This window comes from Ailuropoda melanoleuca, chromosome 1, assembly GCF_002007445.2.
Source record: "Ailuropoda melanoleuca isolate Jingjing chromosome 1, ASM200744v2, whole genome shotgun sequence".
Classification (NCBI taxonomy): domain Eukaryota; kingdom Metazoa; phylum Chordata; class Mammalia; order Carnivora; family Ursidae; genus Ailuropoda; species Ailuropoda melanoleuca.
Genome location: NC_048218.1, coordinates 56,392,204 through 56,411,067, shown reverse-complemented (window position 1 = coordinate 56,411,067; position 18,864 = coordinate 56,392,204). Strand labels below are relative to the sequence as shown.

General features: G+C 35.5%; 1 protein-coding gene and 1 long non-coding RNA gene across 6 annotated transcripts in view; one reads left to right on the top strand and one right to left on the bottom strand.

The window, feature by feature from the left end:
* Positions 1-18,864, top strand: part of CFAP44 (cilia and flagella associated protein 44) — a 143,976-nt gene that overhangs the window by 86,368 nt on the left and 38,744 nt on the right. For 4 of the 5 annotated variants that reach the window (XM_034658557.1, XM_034658567.1, XM_034658577.1 and 1 more), the window contains 2 exons: positions 4,669-4,865; positions 6,450-6,624. In XM_034658557.1, the coding sequence (XP_034514448.1) occupies positions 4,669-4,865; positions 6,450-6,624 (372 nt within the window). The remainder of the gene's footprint in view (positions 1-4,668; positions 4,866-6,449; positions 6,625-18,864) is intronic. The other variant, XR_004624728.1, reaches the window with a different exon arrangement.
* Positions 1-18,864, bottom strand: part of LOC117801916 — a 44,140-nt gene that overhangs the window by 6,613 nt on the left and 18,663 nt on the right. The window lies entirely within an intron of this gene.

Genomic DNA, 18,864 nt, shown 5'->3' with positions numbered 1-18,864 from the left:
GGATATATCATGTGCAGATGTCTTCTCTCATTCACTGGGTTGCCTTTATGTTTTGTTGATTGTTCCCTTTTCTGTGCAAAAGCTTTTTATTTTGGTGTAGTCCTAACAGCTTATTTTTGCTTTTGTTTCCCTTGCCTGAAGAGACCTATCCATAACTATGTTGAGAGATTACTACCTACATTTTCTTTTAGGAGTTTTGTGGTTTTAGGTCTCACATTTAGGTCTGTAATCCATTTTGAGTTTATTTTTGTGTATGGTGTTAAAGAATGGTTCAGTTTCATTCTTTTACATATAACTGTCCAGTTTTCCCCACACCATTTGTTGAACAGACTCTCTTTTCCCATGTGTATTCTTGTCTCCTTTGTTGTAGATTAATTGACCTTATAAGCATGGGTTTATTTCTGGGCTTACCATTCTGTTCCATTGATCTATGTGTCTGTTTTTGTGCCAGTACCATATTGTTTTAATTACTACAGCTTTGTAGCATATCACGAAATCTGGGATTGTTCTATCTCCAGCTCTGTTGTTTTTTCTTAACAAAGGTCTTTGTGGTTCCGTATAAAATTTAGGATTGCTTGTTCTGTGAAAAATGCTATTTATTAGTTTCTTCAGAGACCTGGGAAGGAGAATCTGCTCCATGACTCTCTGAGCTTCTGGTGTTTTGCCAATAATCTTTGGTATTCCTTCCTGTAGATGCATTATTCCAAATCTTCTGCCTTCAAGTGGTGTTCTGTGTTTTTTTTTTTTCCCACATAATCTCTCTCTGCATGTCCAAGTTCCCACTTTTTATAAGCAGACCAGTAACATTGGATTAGGACCACTCTAATCTCATTTTAACTTGATTACCTCTGTCAAGACCCTATTTCCAGATAAGGTCACACTCTGACATACTGGGAGATTTCAAAGTATCTTTCTGAGTGGATACAATTCAACTCATAACACTCATGCTTGTCATCACTTGATATTGTCATTTCTTTAAATTTTAGCCACTCTATAGTAGTATCTCAGTGTGATTTAAATTAGCGTTTTCCTGATGAGTGGTGATTTTAGCCCCTTTTCTTATACTTATTGGTTATTTGTGTATTTTCTTTTCTTAGGTGTTCAAGTTCTTTGTTCATTTTTAAAATTGAGTTGTAAGAGTTATTCATATCTTCTAGATAGGAATCTTTTGTAGATATATGACACATGTATTTGTGATACATGTATAAATGTGTGTGTGTGCGTGCGCGTGCATATAAAATATCTTCTAATCTGTGGCTTGCCTTTTCATTCTCTTAATGGTGTCTTTTTTTGAGCGGAAGTTTTTAACTTTAATAAAGTTCATTTTATCATTTTTCTTTTTATGGTTTATGCTTTTATGTTGTAGTTAAGGAACCCACGCCTGTTTCCAATTCCTGAAATAATTCTGTTTTATTCTAGAAGCTCAATTTAAAAAAAAAAAGATTTTATTTATTTGACAGAGAGAGAGTGAGAGAACACAAGCAGGGGGAGCAGCAGATGGAGAGGGAGAAGCAGGCTCCCCCCTGAGCAGGGAACCCAACAGGGGGCTCAATCCCAAGACCCTGAGATCATGACCTGAGTCAAAGGCAGATGCTTAACCCACTGAGCCACCTAGGTGCCCCTAGAAGCTCTATTGTTTTACCATTATCTGTATTGGCTTTTTGGGATGGTGTAAGATGGAGATCATGTGTCATTTGTTTCTAAATGGATATCCAGTTGATTAGTATCATTTGTTGAAAAGACCATCCTTTTCTCATTAGATTGTAGTGGTAGTTTTGTCATAAATAAAGTAGCAATACACACACACACACACATATATGTGTGTGTGTAAATATGTAGGTGTTTGTATATATTCATTATATACACAATATATGTATATGTAATTATATATGCATATATATATGTATTTATATACATATATATGTATTTCTGAACCCTTCTAATATTCCATTGACCTGTCTGTCTGTACTAATATAACACTATTTTAATTATTCTTGATGTCTGATCTTGTAAATCCTCTGGCTTTGTTCTTCATCTTCAGTATTGCATAGGTCTTTTGCAACTTGTCAATTTTCATCAAAAAACCTGTTAAGATTTTGACTGGAATTACACTGAATCTATAGATCAACTTTGACGTAATAGATTTTAAAAATAAATACTGAGTATTTTAATCCATAAATATGATGGATCTTAAAAAGAATCCACTTTTAATATCTCTTCTAGTGGTTATAACCATACATCTAAATAATGTATTTGTATGAATTTATTAATCATTATTTATTGATTTCCTAGTATCGTAAGGATTTTGTTCACTTTAATGTGCTCCTGCTTTTCTCTATTTCCTGAACGTATAAAATATATTATAATAACTGCTTTAATGTGCTTGTGTGCTAGTTATATCATCTTTGTTTTCTGGGTCTATTTCTGTTAGTTGAAAATTTTTTCTTTATTTTGGGTTGTATTTTCTGTTTCTTTGCCTGCCTGAAAAATTTTGATTGGATGCCAGACATTATGAATTTCATATTGTGGGTGCTGGGTACTTTTTGTTACTTTTAAATATTCTTGAGTCTTATTTTGGGAGTCAGTTAAGTTAATTGGAAATAGTCTGAGTTTTTGAGGCTTGCTTTTAATCTGTATTAGGCAGATTAAGTCTAGGCTGCCTTTAGTCTAGAGCTTATTTTTCCTCACTACTAAGATAAAAACCTTCTGAGTACTCTATCCTATGTCCTGTGTATTATGTGGCTTGTGTGAACACAATCTATTCCAACCTGTGTGAGGCCTGGGGATTATTCTGCCTATTCTCTTCTGGTGATTCTTTCCCCAGCTTCAGGTAGACTCATCACATGCATGCATTGATCAATAATCACCTGAAGCCTGGAAGAGAGATCTTCAGAGATCTCCTCCTGTGCAGCAGTTTCCTCTCTGGTACTCTGGTCTGTGACTCATGGTACTTGTGAACCTTCAATATAATATATCCTATGTTTGGCTTTAATAAATATGCATACTATATTTGTGAATGTATATATATGGTACGTATGAATCTTAACTAATGAGGTTCATTGTCTCAGCCTGCCTACTTCTTTCATTTGTTTGAGTATATGGTTTTTGTACTCCGTTGGAGCAGGTGGTTTTTGGTGAGGCCAGGAGCCTCTGTTCCCAGGATCGAGCACACATGCAATTGCTATCTTTAGGACCTTGTATCTCCCCAGAAGCTGTCAGAACAGGGAATATGTACCCACAACTCTAGTACCCAATTTGCCCATCATCCCCCTTGTCAGGTGGAACCTCTTCCCCAATCTTCTTGCCTTCAAGTACTTGCTTCCTTAATTCCCTGCTTTCCCTCCCTGTCCAGGCTGCACCCTCCTCAGCTTTGTGTCTTCACTAAACATAGGGGAGGAAATAAGTTACCTTGCTATCTGATTGGAATGGGGGAGAGAATAAAGTTGTACCACTGGGTACTACCAGTGTTTTCATCTCCACCAATCTAATAGATCAAATATGATAAATCTTGCTTGGATAATTTGCTTTTTTCTGATTATTGGTGAAGTTAAACATTTCTTTTCATATGTTTGTAGTTCATTGATATTCTTCTGAGCATTTCTTTTTATACATTTATAGCTCATTTATATTTAATCTTCTGAGAAAGAGTCCTTGTTCATTTTCCTTTGAGTTCTCTTTTTCTCCTTAGTTTTATTCACTATTTCTGTAAGTATTTTTTTTAATTTTACATATTGGAAACATTTTCTTGTACTCCGCCATTTGCCTTAAACTTTGTTCATGTTTTTCTAACTATGCAGAAGTTTTAAATTTTGATGGGACCAAAACCATCCATATTTTCCTTCATGTTTTCTGTGTTTTATGAAAAGGCTAAAATTTACAGCAAAATTCTAGCAGGCAAGAAGATAAGAAGAATAAGTTTTATAGTGATGAGAAAGATACTATGCTATAAGAGAAAAGGGAAAATTAGAAATAGTAAGCCATTTTAAAAGAAGAAATAGAGTTCAAAGGATTAGATTAAAAAATAGTAAGGCAGAAAATGAAGAACAATTGCTATATACATAAATAAGTTAAATTCTAAAATTAAAAGATTTGGGGAATAATTATGAACCAGTGCCAAAAAATAGCAATGATTACCATTAATTGATAAAGAACAAATTCCTGTGGGCTATAAAAGAAAAGTGAACTAGATGGTAATAACTCTGAGTTTAATATTTTTGTCGAGGCAAAATGGGTAATATATGAGCTGTGTGTGTGTATACACACACACACACACACACACACACACACATCTCTCATGAGATAATAGGTGGATTGTTTTGTCAGACTTTGATATGATCCACTTACCATTAAATTAGTCTGCCTGAAAGTTTTTCATTTTTCTGCATATTAGCAAAACAATGGCATTTCACTGATTAAAAATGGGTTACTAAGTGTTTTCATTAGGAAGAAAATTCTATTGCTCTTTAACTGAGTCCTATGCAACTTCTGTCACATCACATTGGTTAATGCATTGTCAGATTTTGGATCTAGCACAATATAATATCATTTACAAGCATAGTGTATTGTGGTCTTATTAATCATGCAGTATTAATCATGCAGAATATTAAAAATGGTATAATTGATTAAAATGGTGACTATCGCAAATACTTGTTCTATTTTTTTTTTCAGATTTCGTGAGTCATTGGAAAGCGATACTATTGTGGTTCATGCTATACAAAGTGATCACAAGATATCCTCCTATAGGCTTGTGAAGCCCTCTAAGTATTCCAAGTCCAAACGAACAAGTCTGTCAGACAGAAGAACAAGCAAAATGGAGAAATTTGAAAAAGAGGGAGCTGGAAGAAAGGATAGCCAGAAAGATACAGGTAGCCTAAATAACAAGAAGGCTTTTAAATCCTTACTTATTAAGGTTTCAAAACTGAATTGTCTTTTTGTAGGCAGAAACTTCAAACCCTTTTTGATGGCTTGAGGTCCACCTCTTGTCTCCCTTATTCCTTTGGAATAACAATCAAGAGAGAGGGCTGTGTGGTATGGCTGAGAATAGGAAGCCATGTTCCTCCAGCAAATGCTCCACACCAACTATTTCATGCAGGCTGCCGAGGAAAACCCACCCTGGTTATGCGACTGAAAGGGTTAGAGTACTTGATGCTGCTAATTTCTTACTTCCAACATCTAACTATTCTTCAGTCTAGGCTTTCTCCAGTTCCTAGTTTCTAGGCAGTGTTTCTTTGCAGATTCTTGGGCCTACCCCGGAGTGTGGGGATAGAACATGACATCTCAAACTATTTTCTAGGAGCATATGCTTTAAACAGAATGATGAGCTGAGAATTCAGGTGTGAAAAGAGTACGTCTTAATCTCTGCCACCTGCCTCTTGTAACTGCCCACAGGTGACTGCAGATGAGTAGGAGGAAGACAAGAATTCTGGGAATGACTTGGAAAGCCCAATCAAAAATAAATAAAGGACATCGCAGCTAGTGCCCATAATACAGTACTGACGTTAATGCTCCCTTATCCTCTTCACTGAGAAAACTTTAGTGGTTCCTTTCAGATAAATTCTGAAATCATTTTCCTGGTTTTCTTTCCACATTATATCCCTGTTCTGTTTCCTATTAATGGTGCATTTTTCATACTATTCTACTGGTATTTTTAGCCTGTTGTCTTGCTCACTGCTCCCTAATTATGCCTGACACTTTCATACCCAGGCTCCTACTGGAATGACCAATTCATTCCTCTCCTCTCTGAATTCTACAGTTCTTAGAGATTCCAGATTGAATTATACTTTTATTATAAATTATGACCACCCAAGTTGCCACATTGAACTCCTGTTTTCTATATTCCCATATATGTGAAATATGGAAGGTGAAATTATGAGTTATAACTGTATGACCATCCCATAATATTATTTAACTTTTTTCCAAAGTATATCTCTGAAGTATATCTCTCTGTAGTTTGAACATAAAGTAAGAAATTGCCTCGGTAGATATGTAATTCTTAAATCATAGGTTTGATTGTGTGTTTCTGACCAGTTTTTCAATTGGCCACAGACCACTACAATTGGTATATGTCACCTCAAGTTATACATGTCAATTAGGACTCACTCGCTTTACCCTTCCCCCACCACATCACAAATGTTCCTACCCAACTTCTCAGTTTGTCTGTTAGTGACCCTGCATTATTTATCTTGTTTTCTAATTATTTGATATATGTCTTGTCTTGCCAACTTTTCAGTAAGGCCCTTTAGAGCAAATACTATGACTTAGATCTCTTTGTTTTGGTATTCTAAAATACTTATTAAAATACTTATTATGGAGTTAAATTCAACAAATACGGTGATTTACAGATTCATTATATTCTGTTTTTTAAAACATGGAAGGTTTAAAAAAATATTTGAGAATTTCATTTAGATGTTTCAAGAATATTGAAAAAAAAATGTTGACTCTCTGTACAGATGGGCGCATTAGTATGGCAGAAGAATCAATTATAGAGAAAGGGAAGAAATTTCGGCCTAAAACCCTAAGTGAAATTATCGTGGAAAATCAAATTGAGAAAACGAGGAAACTTATATTAAAAGCTGAAAGGGCCCAACTTAAGATTCAGCAGCGAAAAAAAGAATGGGAGGACCTGTAAGTGTGTTTTTGTTTTCTTTCTTTCTTTTTTTTTTTTTACCTAAACTTTTCATTTTAATATGAGTTTCAAAATATCTTTGAAATAGAAACAGAGAGAGAGAGTATTGAAGACAGATCAGCTGGACCTCTTAGAGTAATGATACCTTCGTGGAACTTCTATGATCCTTAGGATTTGGGACTCAGGAATTCCATTTTGTGAATACACTCAGTGATTTTTAAGGATCAAGAAATTCCTGTCTATTCTAACATCAAGTTATTTTTCTTTATGTTCTAATATCTTACAGTTTTGGCTTTCACCTTTAGGCCTCTCATCATCTAAAGTTGACTTTTAAAAACTCTGGTATGAGGTACTTTTATTTAAAAGCACATTTTTTTAATTTATTTGCCACCTACATATATGTTTGGTGAAATGTCTTTTCATGTCTTTTGTCTATGTTCAGATAAGATTGCTATTTTGCTGTTAAGTTCTGAGAGTTCTTTATATGTTCTAGATACCACTCCTTTGTTGGTTATGTGGTTTTCAAATATTTTCTCCCAGTTTGTAGCTTGTCTTTTCATTTCTTTAATAGGTCTTTTGCAGAGTGAAAGTTTTTAATTTTGTTAAACCCAATTTATCAATTTTCCTTCTATCAATCTTGTTTTTGGTGTTGAGTCTAAGAACTCTGCCTAGCCCTAGTCCCCAGTGATTTTCTATTTTTTTATAATAATTTTTTATTATATTATGTTAGTCATCATACAGTACATCCCCAGTTTTTGATGTAAAGTTCCTTGATTCATTACTTGTGTATAACACCCAGTGCACCATGCAATACGTGCCCTCCTTACTACCCATCACTGGCCTATCCCATTCCCCCACCCCCCTCCCCTCTGAAGCCCTCAGTTTGTTTCCCAGAGTCCATAGTCTATCATGCTTCATTCCCCCTTCTGTTTACCCCCTCTTTCTTCTTCCCTTTCTTCTCCTACTGATCTTCCTACTTCTTATGTTCCATAAATGAGTGAAACCATGTGATAATTGTCTTTCTCTGCTTGACTTATTTCACTTAGCATTATCTCCTCCAGTCCCGTTCATGTTGCTGCAAATGTTGTGAAATCATCCTTTTTGATGGCTGAGTAATATTCCATTGTCTATATGGACCACAGCTTCTTAATCCAGTCATCTGTTGAAGGGCATCTCGGTTCCTTCCACAATTTAGCTGTTGTGGACAATGCAGCTATGAACTTGGGGTGCATATGGCCCTTCTCTTCACTACATCTGTATCTTTGGGGTAAATACCCAGTAGTGCAATGGCTGGGTCATAGGGTAGTTCAATTTTTAACTTTTTAAGGGACCTCCACACTGTTTTCCAGAGTGGCTGTACCAACTTGCATTCCCACCAACAATGTAGGAGGGATCCCCTTTCTCCACATCCTCTCCAACAATTGTTGTTTCTTGCCTTGTCTATTTTTGCCATTCTAACTGGCGTAAGGTGGTATCTCAGTGTGGTTTTGATTTGAATTTCCCTGATGGCTAATGATTTTGAACACTTTTTCATGCGTCTGTTAGCCATGTGTATGTCTTCATTGGAAAAGTGTCTGTTCATATCTTCTGCCCATTTTTTGATTTGATTATTTGTTTCCCATGTATTGAGTTTGAGAAGTTCTTCATAGATCTTGGATACTAATCTTTTATCTGTAGTGTCATTTGCAAATATCTTCTCCCATTCCATGGGCTGCCTCTTAGTTTTTTTTGACTGTTTACTTGGCTGTGCAGAAGCTTTTTGTCTTGATGAAGTCCCACAAGTTCCTTCTTTCTTTTGTTTCTCTTGCTTTTGGAGATGTGTCATGAAAAAAGTCTGTGGCCGATGTCGTAGAGGTTGCTGCCTATGTTCTCCTCTAGGATTTTGATGGATTCCTGTCTCACATCAAGGTGTTTCATCCATTTGGAGTTTATCTTTGTGTATGGTATGAGAGAGTGGTCAAGTTTCAATCTTTTGCATGTAGCTGTCCAATTTTCCCAGCACCATTTATTGATGTTTTTTTCCTGCTTCCCCTATGTTCATCTGTTTTGTTTCTTAAATTCCACATATGAATGAAATCATATAGTATTTATCTTTCTCTGACTGATTTTGCTTAGTATAATACTGTCTAGTTCCATCCATATCATTGCAAAATATGGAAAGAGCCCAGATGTCCATCAACAGATGAACGGATAAAGAAGATGTGGTATATATATAAAATGGGATATTACTCAGCCATCATCTGTGTTTTTTTGGTTTTTTTTTTCATGATTTCCTGTGGCTTACTTGAATATTTTAGTGTTCCAATATGATTGCAGTGTTTTTGAGAGTATCACTTTGTATAGCTTTTTAAGCATTTTCTCTAGGTATTTCTCTAGGTATTACACAACTTATGTAGTATACTGGTGTTGATATTTTATCAGCTTGAATGAAATGTAAAAACCTTACCTGCCTTCAGATCCCTTTATACACCTCCCGCCTCTTGTTTCCCTTGTTTATAGTATAATTGTATAAATATTTTCTCAACACACATTTCAGACAGTGTTATAGTTTTTTTAAATCATCAAACATATTAGACAATAGTAAAAGTAAAATGTATTTGCCATTATTTTTACTATTAACATTTTAATCTCTTCCTTCTTGGTGTTCCAAAGTTCCTTCTATCATTTCATTTCTGCTTAGAAAACTTCTGTTAGCCATTCTTTTAGGGTTGGTATGCTGGTGACAAATTCTTAGCTTTCCCTCACCTAAGAATGGCTTGAGCTCTCCTTCATTCTGGAAGGATATTTTTACTAGACATAAAATTCTGTGTTGACATTTCTCTTTTTCAACATGTGAAAAGTATTGTGCTTCTTTCTGCTGGCCTCCATGGTTTCTTATGATCAATCTTCTGCCATTCAAATTGCTTTCCCCCTATATGTAAGGTGCTATTTTTGTCTTGCTGCTTTCAAGATTTTTTTTGTCCTTAGTTTTCAAAAGTTTGACTCTAATTTGTCTTGGTACATCTTTGAATTTATTTTTTTTAGGATTCATTAAACTTGAATCTGTCTGTTTGTATTCTGGCCAAATTTGGGGAGTTTTCGGCTGTTATTTCTTTCTTTTTTTTTTTTTATTTAAATACATTATATTTTTTTTATTTTTATTTTTTTGAAGTTAACTCCTTTTATTTTTTTTAGTAATATTTTTTTATTATGTTAGTCACCATACAGTACATCCCCAGTTTTTGATGTAAAGTTCCATGATTCATTACTTGTGTATAGCACCCAGGGCACCATGCAATACGTGCCCTCCTGAATACCCATCACCAACCTATCCAATTCCCCCCACCCCCGAAGGCCTCAGTTTGTTTCCCAGAGTCCATAGTCTCTCATGGCTGTTATTTCTTACAGTTTTTTTTTTTTTGAAGCCCTGTCCTCTTTTTCCTTTCCTTCATGGATTCCAATGACACAAATGTTAGATCTTTGAGGCTCTGTGTGGGTTTTAAAAAAAGTTTTTTTATTGTTTGTTTATTTGTAGTGTCTTTTTTTGTTATTCAGATTGGATAATTTCTATTGTTCTATCTTCAAATTGATGATTCTTTTCTCTGTCTCCTCCATTCTGGTGTTGAGCCATCCATTAAATTTTATTTTGGTTACTGTAGTTTTCAGCTCTAAAATTTCTGTTTGGTACTTCTTTGTACCTTCCATTTCTTTGAGACTCTATTTTTCCATTTGTTTCAAGCACCTTTCTAATTGTTTATTGAAGCACTTTATAATGGCTGCTTTAAAATTGTCAGATTATTCTAACATCTCTGTCATCTTGGGGTTGGCAACTGGTAGTCATCTTTCCTTATTCAAGTTGAGGTCATCCTGATTCTTTGTATGACAATTTTTTTACTGAAATCTGGACATTTGGGGTATTATGAGACTCTGAATCTTATATATATGTTCAGTTTTAGCTGGCTTCCTCTGACTTGAGCAGGATAAGGAGGAATGCCACCTCATGGGTATAGAAGTCCAGGTTACTCATTTTTTCCCCAGCTGACACCTGAGGAAGGAAGGGGCACTTACTGGTCAGCAATTGGAGTTCTAGATCCCTACTAGGCTGCCTCTAATACCACTTTGCTCTCTAGTTGTCTTCCACTGATGTTGTGGAGGGTGGTCAAGTTCTTCACTTTCCACTAGGGTTCCTCAAACACTACCCTAGCAAGGAGGGGTGGATCACCTTGTTACTACTGGACAAAGGCAGAAGTCCAGACTCCATATGGGGTCTCCACTGTAACTGTGGTAGGCAGGCTGTTACCACACACTGGAGATGAAGTCCTCGTCCCCAGGGCTTACCTCCTTTAACACCATCCCTGTAGGGTTTGTGTTGCCTTGTTAAAGTCTGCTGGTGGTAAAAGTATAGACTCCCCACTTGACCTTTGCTGGCTGGGCGGAGGTTGGCCACATTTGTGTGTGTGTGTGTGTGTGTGTGTGTGTGTGTGTGTGTGTGTGTGTGTACACAAGCGTGCTGTGTGGCTAGAGTAGAGCATTTATTATCTAAAAAGTTTTCTGTCTTATTAGTCTCTTTTCTTGATCCTTTAGCTAGAAAGAGCAAGATTTTGTTGGGCTTTTATTGTCTAAACCCTTTGGTATTTCTAGTTGCCCTTTTCTTTAGTTCCACGCCTGAGATATATGAGGCGGTAAGAAAGACTAGAGATTTAACATCATATACTTCCTTGGGTCCCAAAGTTCTTTGTGGTCTATCATCTTCTTTTCACCTTTCAGAATCTTCTCATGTTGTATATGTATAATGTTTAGGGGTTTTATTTGCAGTTGCCAGGAAAGATAGGAATATGTAAGTCATTACCTCTTCTCAGAAGTAGAAACTCTTTCCACTGACTTTATTATATTTATCTTTAATCTGGTGATTTTTAAAAAATATTTTATTTATTTATTTGAGAGAGAGAGAGTGTGCACAAGCAGGAGAAATGGGAGAGGGAGAAGCAGGCTCCTTGCTGAGCAGGGAGCCCAATGTGCGGCTTGATCCCAGGATCCTGGAATCATGACCTGAGCTGAAAGCAGACACTTAACCAACTGAGCCATCCAGGCACCCCTTAATCCAGTGATCTCGCTAAGCTCACTTACTAGGTCTAGTAGCATTTTTTCTTTTTTATGAATATGGTCATGTTTCATGTGAGAAAAGATTCTTCCTTTCCAATCTCTTATTTCTTGACTCATTGTACTGTCGAGGATATGTACTACAATGTTCAATAAAGATGATGAGAGTAAACATCCTTATTGCCAATCTAAGGAAAAACATCCAGTCTTTCATTATAAAATGTGACATCAGCCCTTTAGAAGCACTTTATCAGGTTGATGAAATTCCCTTTAGTCCTTAGTTCTTTGAAAAAAATTTTAATATAATTGTATGAAGGATAGGTGCTGAATTTTATCAAATGATTTTTATATGCATATTGAGATGACCATATGCTTTTAAAATTTTATTCCTTAATATCGTGGGTCACAGTTATTGATTTCAAATGTTAAATCAGCATTCTGAGGATAAATTTCTCTTGATCATGGTGTATTCTCCTTTTGAAAATTTTGCTGGAATTTTTTTTGTAGTATTCTTGTCTGATTTTGGTATCAGGTTAATGCTGGCCTCATAAAATCTGTGAAGTTTCCCTCTTCTGTTATTTTTGGAAGAGTTTGAGCAGGATTTGTATTAATTCTTCAAATATTTGATATAACTCACCAGTAAAGCAATCTGGTCCTAGACTTCTCTTTGTTGGGAGGTTTTTGATTACTGATTCAATCTCCTTAACTGGTAATTGGTGTGTTCACATTTTCTATTTCTTCATGATTTGGTCTTCATAGGTTGTATATTTTTAGGAACTTATACATTTCTTCTAGGTGGTCCAATTTGGTGGTGTATAATTATTCATAGTGGTCTCTTGGGATCCTTTGTGTTTCTGTGGTATCAGTTGTAATATCTCCTCCTTGATTTCTGATCTTGAGTGCTCTTTTTTTTTAATAAAGATTTTATTTATTAGAGAGAGAGAGGGAGAGAGAGCACATGAGCAGAGAGAAGGAGCAGAGGCAGAGAGAGAAGCAGGCTCCCCTCTGAGCAGGGAGCCCAGTGTGGGGCTTGATCACAGGACCCTGGAATCATGACCTGAGCTGAAGGCAGACACTTAACTGACTGAGCCACCCAGGTGCCCAGTCCTCTCTATTTTCTTGATGAATCTAGCTTAAAGTTTGTCAATTTTGCTTTTATCTTTTCAAAAAATAAATGCCCAGCTCTTGCTTTCATTGATCTTTTCTATTGTCTTTTAGATCTCTATTTCATTTATTTCTGCTTTGATTTTTGTTATTTCCTCCTTTCCACTAACTTTGCACTTTGTGCTTTTTTTTTTTTCTGGTTCCTTGAGGTATAAGGTTAAGTTAGTTGTTCAAGATTTTTCTTGTTTCCTGATGTAGGCATTTATCACTATAGACTTCCCTGTTAGAACTGCTCTTCTTGCATCCTATAAGTTTTAGGTATGTTGTATTTCTATTTTCATTTGTTACAAGATATTTTTGATTTCTCTTTTGATTTTTTACTTGTTATTCAGAGTATGTTGTTTACTCTCCAGATATTTATGAATTTTACAGTTTCCTTCTTGTAATTGATTTCTAGCTTTATACCTAGTTTTTATACCTTTTTCTAACTTTTGAAGTTAGAAAAGATATTGAATATGATTGCAATCTTTTTAAATTAATTAAGACTTGTTTTGTGGCCTAATGTGATTTATCCTGGAGAATGTTCCATGTGCATTTAAGAACGTATATTCTGCTACTATTGAATGGAATGTCTGTAAATATTTGTTAAGTCCATCTTGTTCTAACTTGTTATTTAAGTCTAATGTTTCCTTATTATATATATATATTTTTGGGGGGGGTCTTGATGACCTAGTTTTGTTGTATATTTGGATTCTTTCTCTTTATGTTTTTTGTATCTATTATAGTTTTTTGCTTTGTGATTACTGTGAGACTTACATAAAACATATCAGTCTATTTTAACCTGACAATAATTTAACTTTGAACACATGCTAAAGCTATATCTCTAACTCCCCCAACATTTTGTTTTTGATGTCACGGTTTACATCTTTTTACCTTATATATCCAATAACAAATCATTATAGTTATAGTTATTTTTAATACTTTTGCCTTTTAACCTTTATGCTAAATTTATAAATGATTTACCCACCACCATTAGTATTAGAGTATTCTGAATTTATATATTCGCCTTTATTGTCAAAATTTATATTTATGTATGTTGTCTTATTACTAGTTAGTGTCCTTCCTCTTCAGTTTGAAGAAGTGACTTTAGCATTTCTTGAAAGGCTGGGCTAATGGTAATGAACTCCTTCAGCTTTTGTTCGTCTGGAAAACTCTTTATTTCCCTAATGCTGAAGGACAATTTTGCTGGGTAGGTTATTTTTATTGGTAGTCTTTTTCTTTTAGTGCTTTGAATTTATTATGCCACTCTCTGCTGGTCTGCAAAGTTTCAGCTAAAAAAGTCTGCTGATAGTCTTATTTATCTTACGTGTGTATATATATAAAAAGTTGTATTTCTCTTGTTGTTTTAAAGATCTTCTCCTTGTCTTTAATGTTTGACAATTTATTATACTGTGTCTTGGTGTGGGTTTTTTTGGATTTGTTTGTTTTAAACTTTTTGGGCATCCTGGATCTGGATATCTATTTATTTCCCCAGGTTAAAGAATTTTTCAGCCATTATTTCTTTGAATAAGACTTCTGACCATCTCTCACCATTTGGGACCCCTGTAATGTGAATATTGATTTGCTTGTTGATGTCTTTTAGGTCCCTTAAGCTATGTTCACTCTTTTTAATTCTTTTTTCTTTTGCCCCTCTGACTGGCTGAATTCCATTGCCCTGTTTTTGAGTTAATCAATCCTTTCTTCCGCTTGATCTAGTTTGGTGTTGAACCCTATTTTTGAACATTCCAGTTCAATTATTGTATTCTTCACTTCTGTGTTTTCTATTTGGTACTATCTTATATTTTCTATCTCTGTTGAAATATTCACTCTGTACATACATTGTTTTCCTGACCTTGGTGAGCATCTCTATGAATATTGTATTAAACTCTTTATCAGGTAAATCACTTTATCTCCGTTTCATTAAGGTCTGTTTCTGGAATTTTATCTTGTTCTTTAGTGTGGAACGTATTTTTCTGCTTCATTTCCCTAACTCTATGGGTTGGTTTCTGCACATTAGAGAAAATAGTCACCTTTCCCAGTCTTTATGGAGTGTTCTCATGTAGGAAATGTTCACCCTGGCCTGGACTCAGTCTCTCTCTCTGTTTTATGTTGGGGCAGGTTTATTGACATGAAACAATGTTTATAGTATATTATTAATGAAAAAGCACATAGGGCAACAGTTTAATTTGGGAGAGTATCAATAAAATGTAACAGTGGCTATCTCTAGGTGATAGGGTTATAGACCTTACAGGATTTTTTCTTTCTTTTTTATCTTTATTTCCTAATTTTTTATAGCAACTTTATGGAGATATAATTTGCATATCATACAACACTCATTTAATGTCCAATTCAATGTGGGTTTTTTTTGTATATTCTGAGGTATGCAACCATTACCACTATTTTCTAATATCATTATCCCCACACACACACAAGAAAACCCCTACTCATTAGCAGTCACTCTTCATTTCCTCAAACTCCCATTCTTAGCCCTAATCAACCACTTATTTTTTTTTTTTAAGAAAGAGTGTGAGTGGGGGTGGCGGGAGGGGCAGAGGGAGAGGAAGAGAGATCTTAAGCAGGCTCCACACCCAGTGTGGAGCTTGATGTGGGTCTTGATCTCATGACACTGAGACCATAACCTGAGCTGAAGTCAAGAGTTGGACACTTAACTGACTGAGCCACCCAGGGGTCCCTTAACCTTAAGCAACCATTTTTCGTCTCTATAGATTTGTCTACTGACATCTTATAGACATAGATTCTGTGGTCTTTGTGGCTTCTTTTGCTTCATAGGACTTTAAATTTCATTCAGGTTGTAGCATGTATCAGCACTTCATTCCTTTCTATGACCAAACAATCCATATCATATTTATCAGTTCATCAGTTGAAACACATTTAGGTTATTTCCATTTTTTCAGTATTATGAATAATGCTGCTATTAATATTTGTGTATTTTTGTGTGGACATGTGTTTTCAAGTCTCTTGGGTAGATACCTAGGAGTGGAATTGCTGGGTCTAATATGCTAACTGCTCAACATTTATTTTTTAATTGAAATGTGGCTGACTTACAATGTTGCATTAATTTCAGGTGTACAGCATAGTAATTTGACAACTCTATACATTATGCAATGCTCATAAGTGTAGCTACCATCTGTCCCCATACAATGCTCTTATAATACCATTGACTATATTCCCTATGCTGTACATTTTATCCCTGTAGCTTACACGTTCCATAACTGGAAGCCTCTATCTGCTGCTCCCCTTCACCCATTTTACCCTTTCCCCAACCCCTCTCTGCTCTGGTAGCCATAGTTTGTTTTCTGTGCTTATGGGTCTAATTTTGCTTTTTCATTTTTTTTTCTGTACATTTGTTTTTTAGATTCCACATAGAGGTGAAATTATATCGTATTTGTCTTTCTCTGACTTATTTCATTTAGCATAATACCCTCTATGTCCGTCCATGTTGTTGGAAATGGCAAGACCTCATTTTTTTTTATGGCTGAGTAATATTCTATTATATATATGCCACATCTTCTTAATCCATCATCTGTGGATGGAGACTTAGGTTGCTGCCATATTTTGTTTTTTTGTAAAGGCATTACATATAAACAAAACTATCTGGGATGCCTAGATGGCTCAGTCAGTTAAGTGTCTGCCTTCGGCTCAGGTCATCACCATAGAGTCCTGGGATTGGGTCCTGCACTGGGCTCCTTGCTCAGCAGGGGAGCCTGCTTCTTCCTCTGCCTGCTGCTCCCCCTGCTTGTGCTCTCTCTTTGACAAATAAATAAAATCTTAAAAAAATAATAACTATATGGTATTTGTCTTTCTCTGACTTATTTCACTTAGCATAATACTCTCTAGCTCCATCCATGTCATTGCAAATGGCCTAGATTTCATTCTTTTTGATGGCTAAGTAATATTCCATTGGATAGATGGATAATCACTACTTCTTCTTCTTCTCCTTCTTCTCCTTCTTCTCCTTCTTCTTCTTCATCCATTCATCAGTCAGTGGACATCTGGGCTCTTTCTCCACAATTTGGCTATTGTTGATAGTGCTGTTATAAACATTAGAGTGCATGTGCCCCTTCAAATCAGCATTTTTGTGTCCTTTGGATAAATACATAGTAGTGCAATTGCTGGGTCATAGGTAGGACTATTTTTAACTTTTGAGGAACCTCCATACTATTTTCCAGAATGGTTGCACTAGTTTGCATTCCTACCCACAATGTAAGAAGGTTCCCCTTTCTCTGCATCCTCACCAACATCTGTTGTTAGCTTGTTAATTTTAGCCATTGACAGGTGTGAGGTGGTATCTCATTGTAGTTTTGATTTGTATTTCTCTGATGATGAGTGACGTGGAGCATCTTTTCATGAGTCTGTTAGCCATCTGTAGGTCTCCTTTGGAGAAATGTCCATTCATGTCTTCTGCCCATTTTTTAACTGGATTATTTATTTTTCAGGTGTTGAGTTGTGTAAGTTCTTTATATATTTTGGATACTAACCCTTTATCAGATATGTCATTTACAAATATCTTCTCCATTCCATTGGTTGCCTTTTAGTTTTGTTGATTGTTTCCTTCACTGTGCAGAGGCTTTTTATTTGGTAAATTCCCAATAGTTTATTTTTGCTTTTGTTCCCCTTGCCTCAGGAGACCTATCTAGTAAGAAATTGCTACAGCTGATGTCAAAGGGATTATTGCCTGTATTATCCTCTAGCATTTTAATGGTTTCCTGTCTTACATTTAGGTCTTTCATCCATTTTGAATTTATTTTTGTGTGTGGTGTAAGAAAGTGGTCATGTTTCATTCTTTTGCATGTTCCTGTCCAGTTTTCCCAACACCATTTGTTAAAGAGACTGTTTCCATTGGATGTTCTTTCCTGCTTTGTTGAAGATTAATTGACCATGTAGTTGTGGGTTCATTTCTGGGTTTTCTACTCTGTTCCATTGATCTATGTGTTTGTTTCTGTGCCAGTACCATACTGTCTTGATCATTAAAGCTTTGTAATATAACTTTAAGTCTGGAATTGTGATGCCTCCAGCTTTGCTTTTCTGTTTTCAAGATTGCTTTGGCTATTTGGGTTATTTTTTTTTTTTAATTAAATTTTTTTTTGATTTTTTAAAAATTTAAATTCAATTAATTAACATATAATGTATTATTTGTTTCAGGGGTACAGGTCTGTGATTCATCAGTTTTATATAATACCCAGTGCTCATTACAACACATACATTCCCAGTGTCCATCACCCAGTTACTCCATCCCCTCACACCCCTCCCCTCCAGCAACCCTCAATTTGTTTCCTATGATTAAGAGTCCCATATGGTTTGTCTCTGCCTCTGGTTTTATCTTGTTTCATTTTGTCCTCTCTTCCCCTATGATCCTTTGCCTTGTTTCTTAAATTCCACATAGCAGTGAGATCATATGGTAATTGTCTTTCTCTGGTTGACTTATTTCACTCTATTCCAACCACATTGTTGCAAATAGCAAGATTTCATTTTTTTTTTAATGGCTTAGTAGTAGTCCATTGTATATATACATACCACATCTTCTTTATCCATTCATCTGTCGATGGACATCTGGGCTCTTTCTATAGTTTGGCTGTTGTGGACATTGCTGCTATAAACATTGAGGTGCAGATGCCTCATCGGATCACGGCATTTGTATCTTTGGGGTAAATACCCAGTAGTGCAATTGGTGGGTTGTAGAGCAGTTCCTTTAGGTGTAAGGTTAAGTTGTATATTTGAGACTTTTCTTCTCGAGGAAGTCCTGTATTGCTATATACTTCCTGCTCATGATTGCCTTTGCTGCATCCAAAAGGTTTTGGACTGTTGTGTTTTCATTTTCATTTGCTTCCATGTATTTTAAAAAATTTCTTCTTTAATTTCCTATTTAACCCATTCATTCTTTAGTAGGATGTTGTTTAACTTCCATGTGTTTGTGGTCTTTCCAACTTTTTTTGTGTGTTTGACTTCATGTTTCATACCATTGTAGTCTGAAAATATGCATGGTATGATCTCAGTCA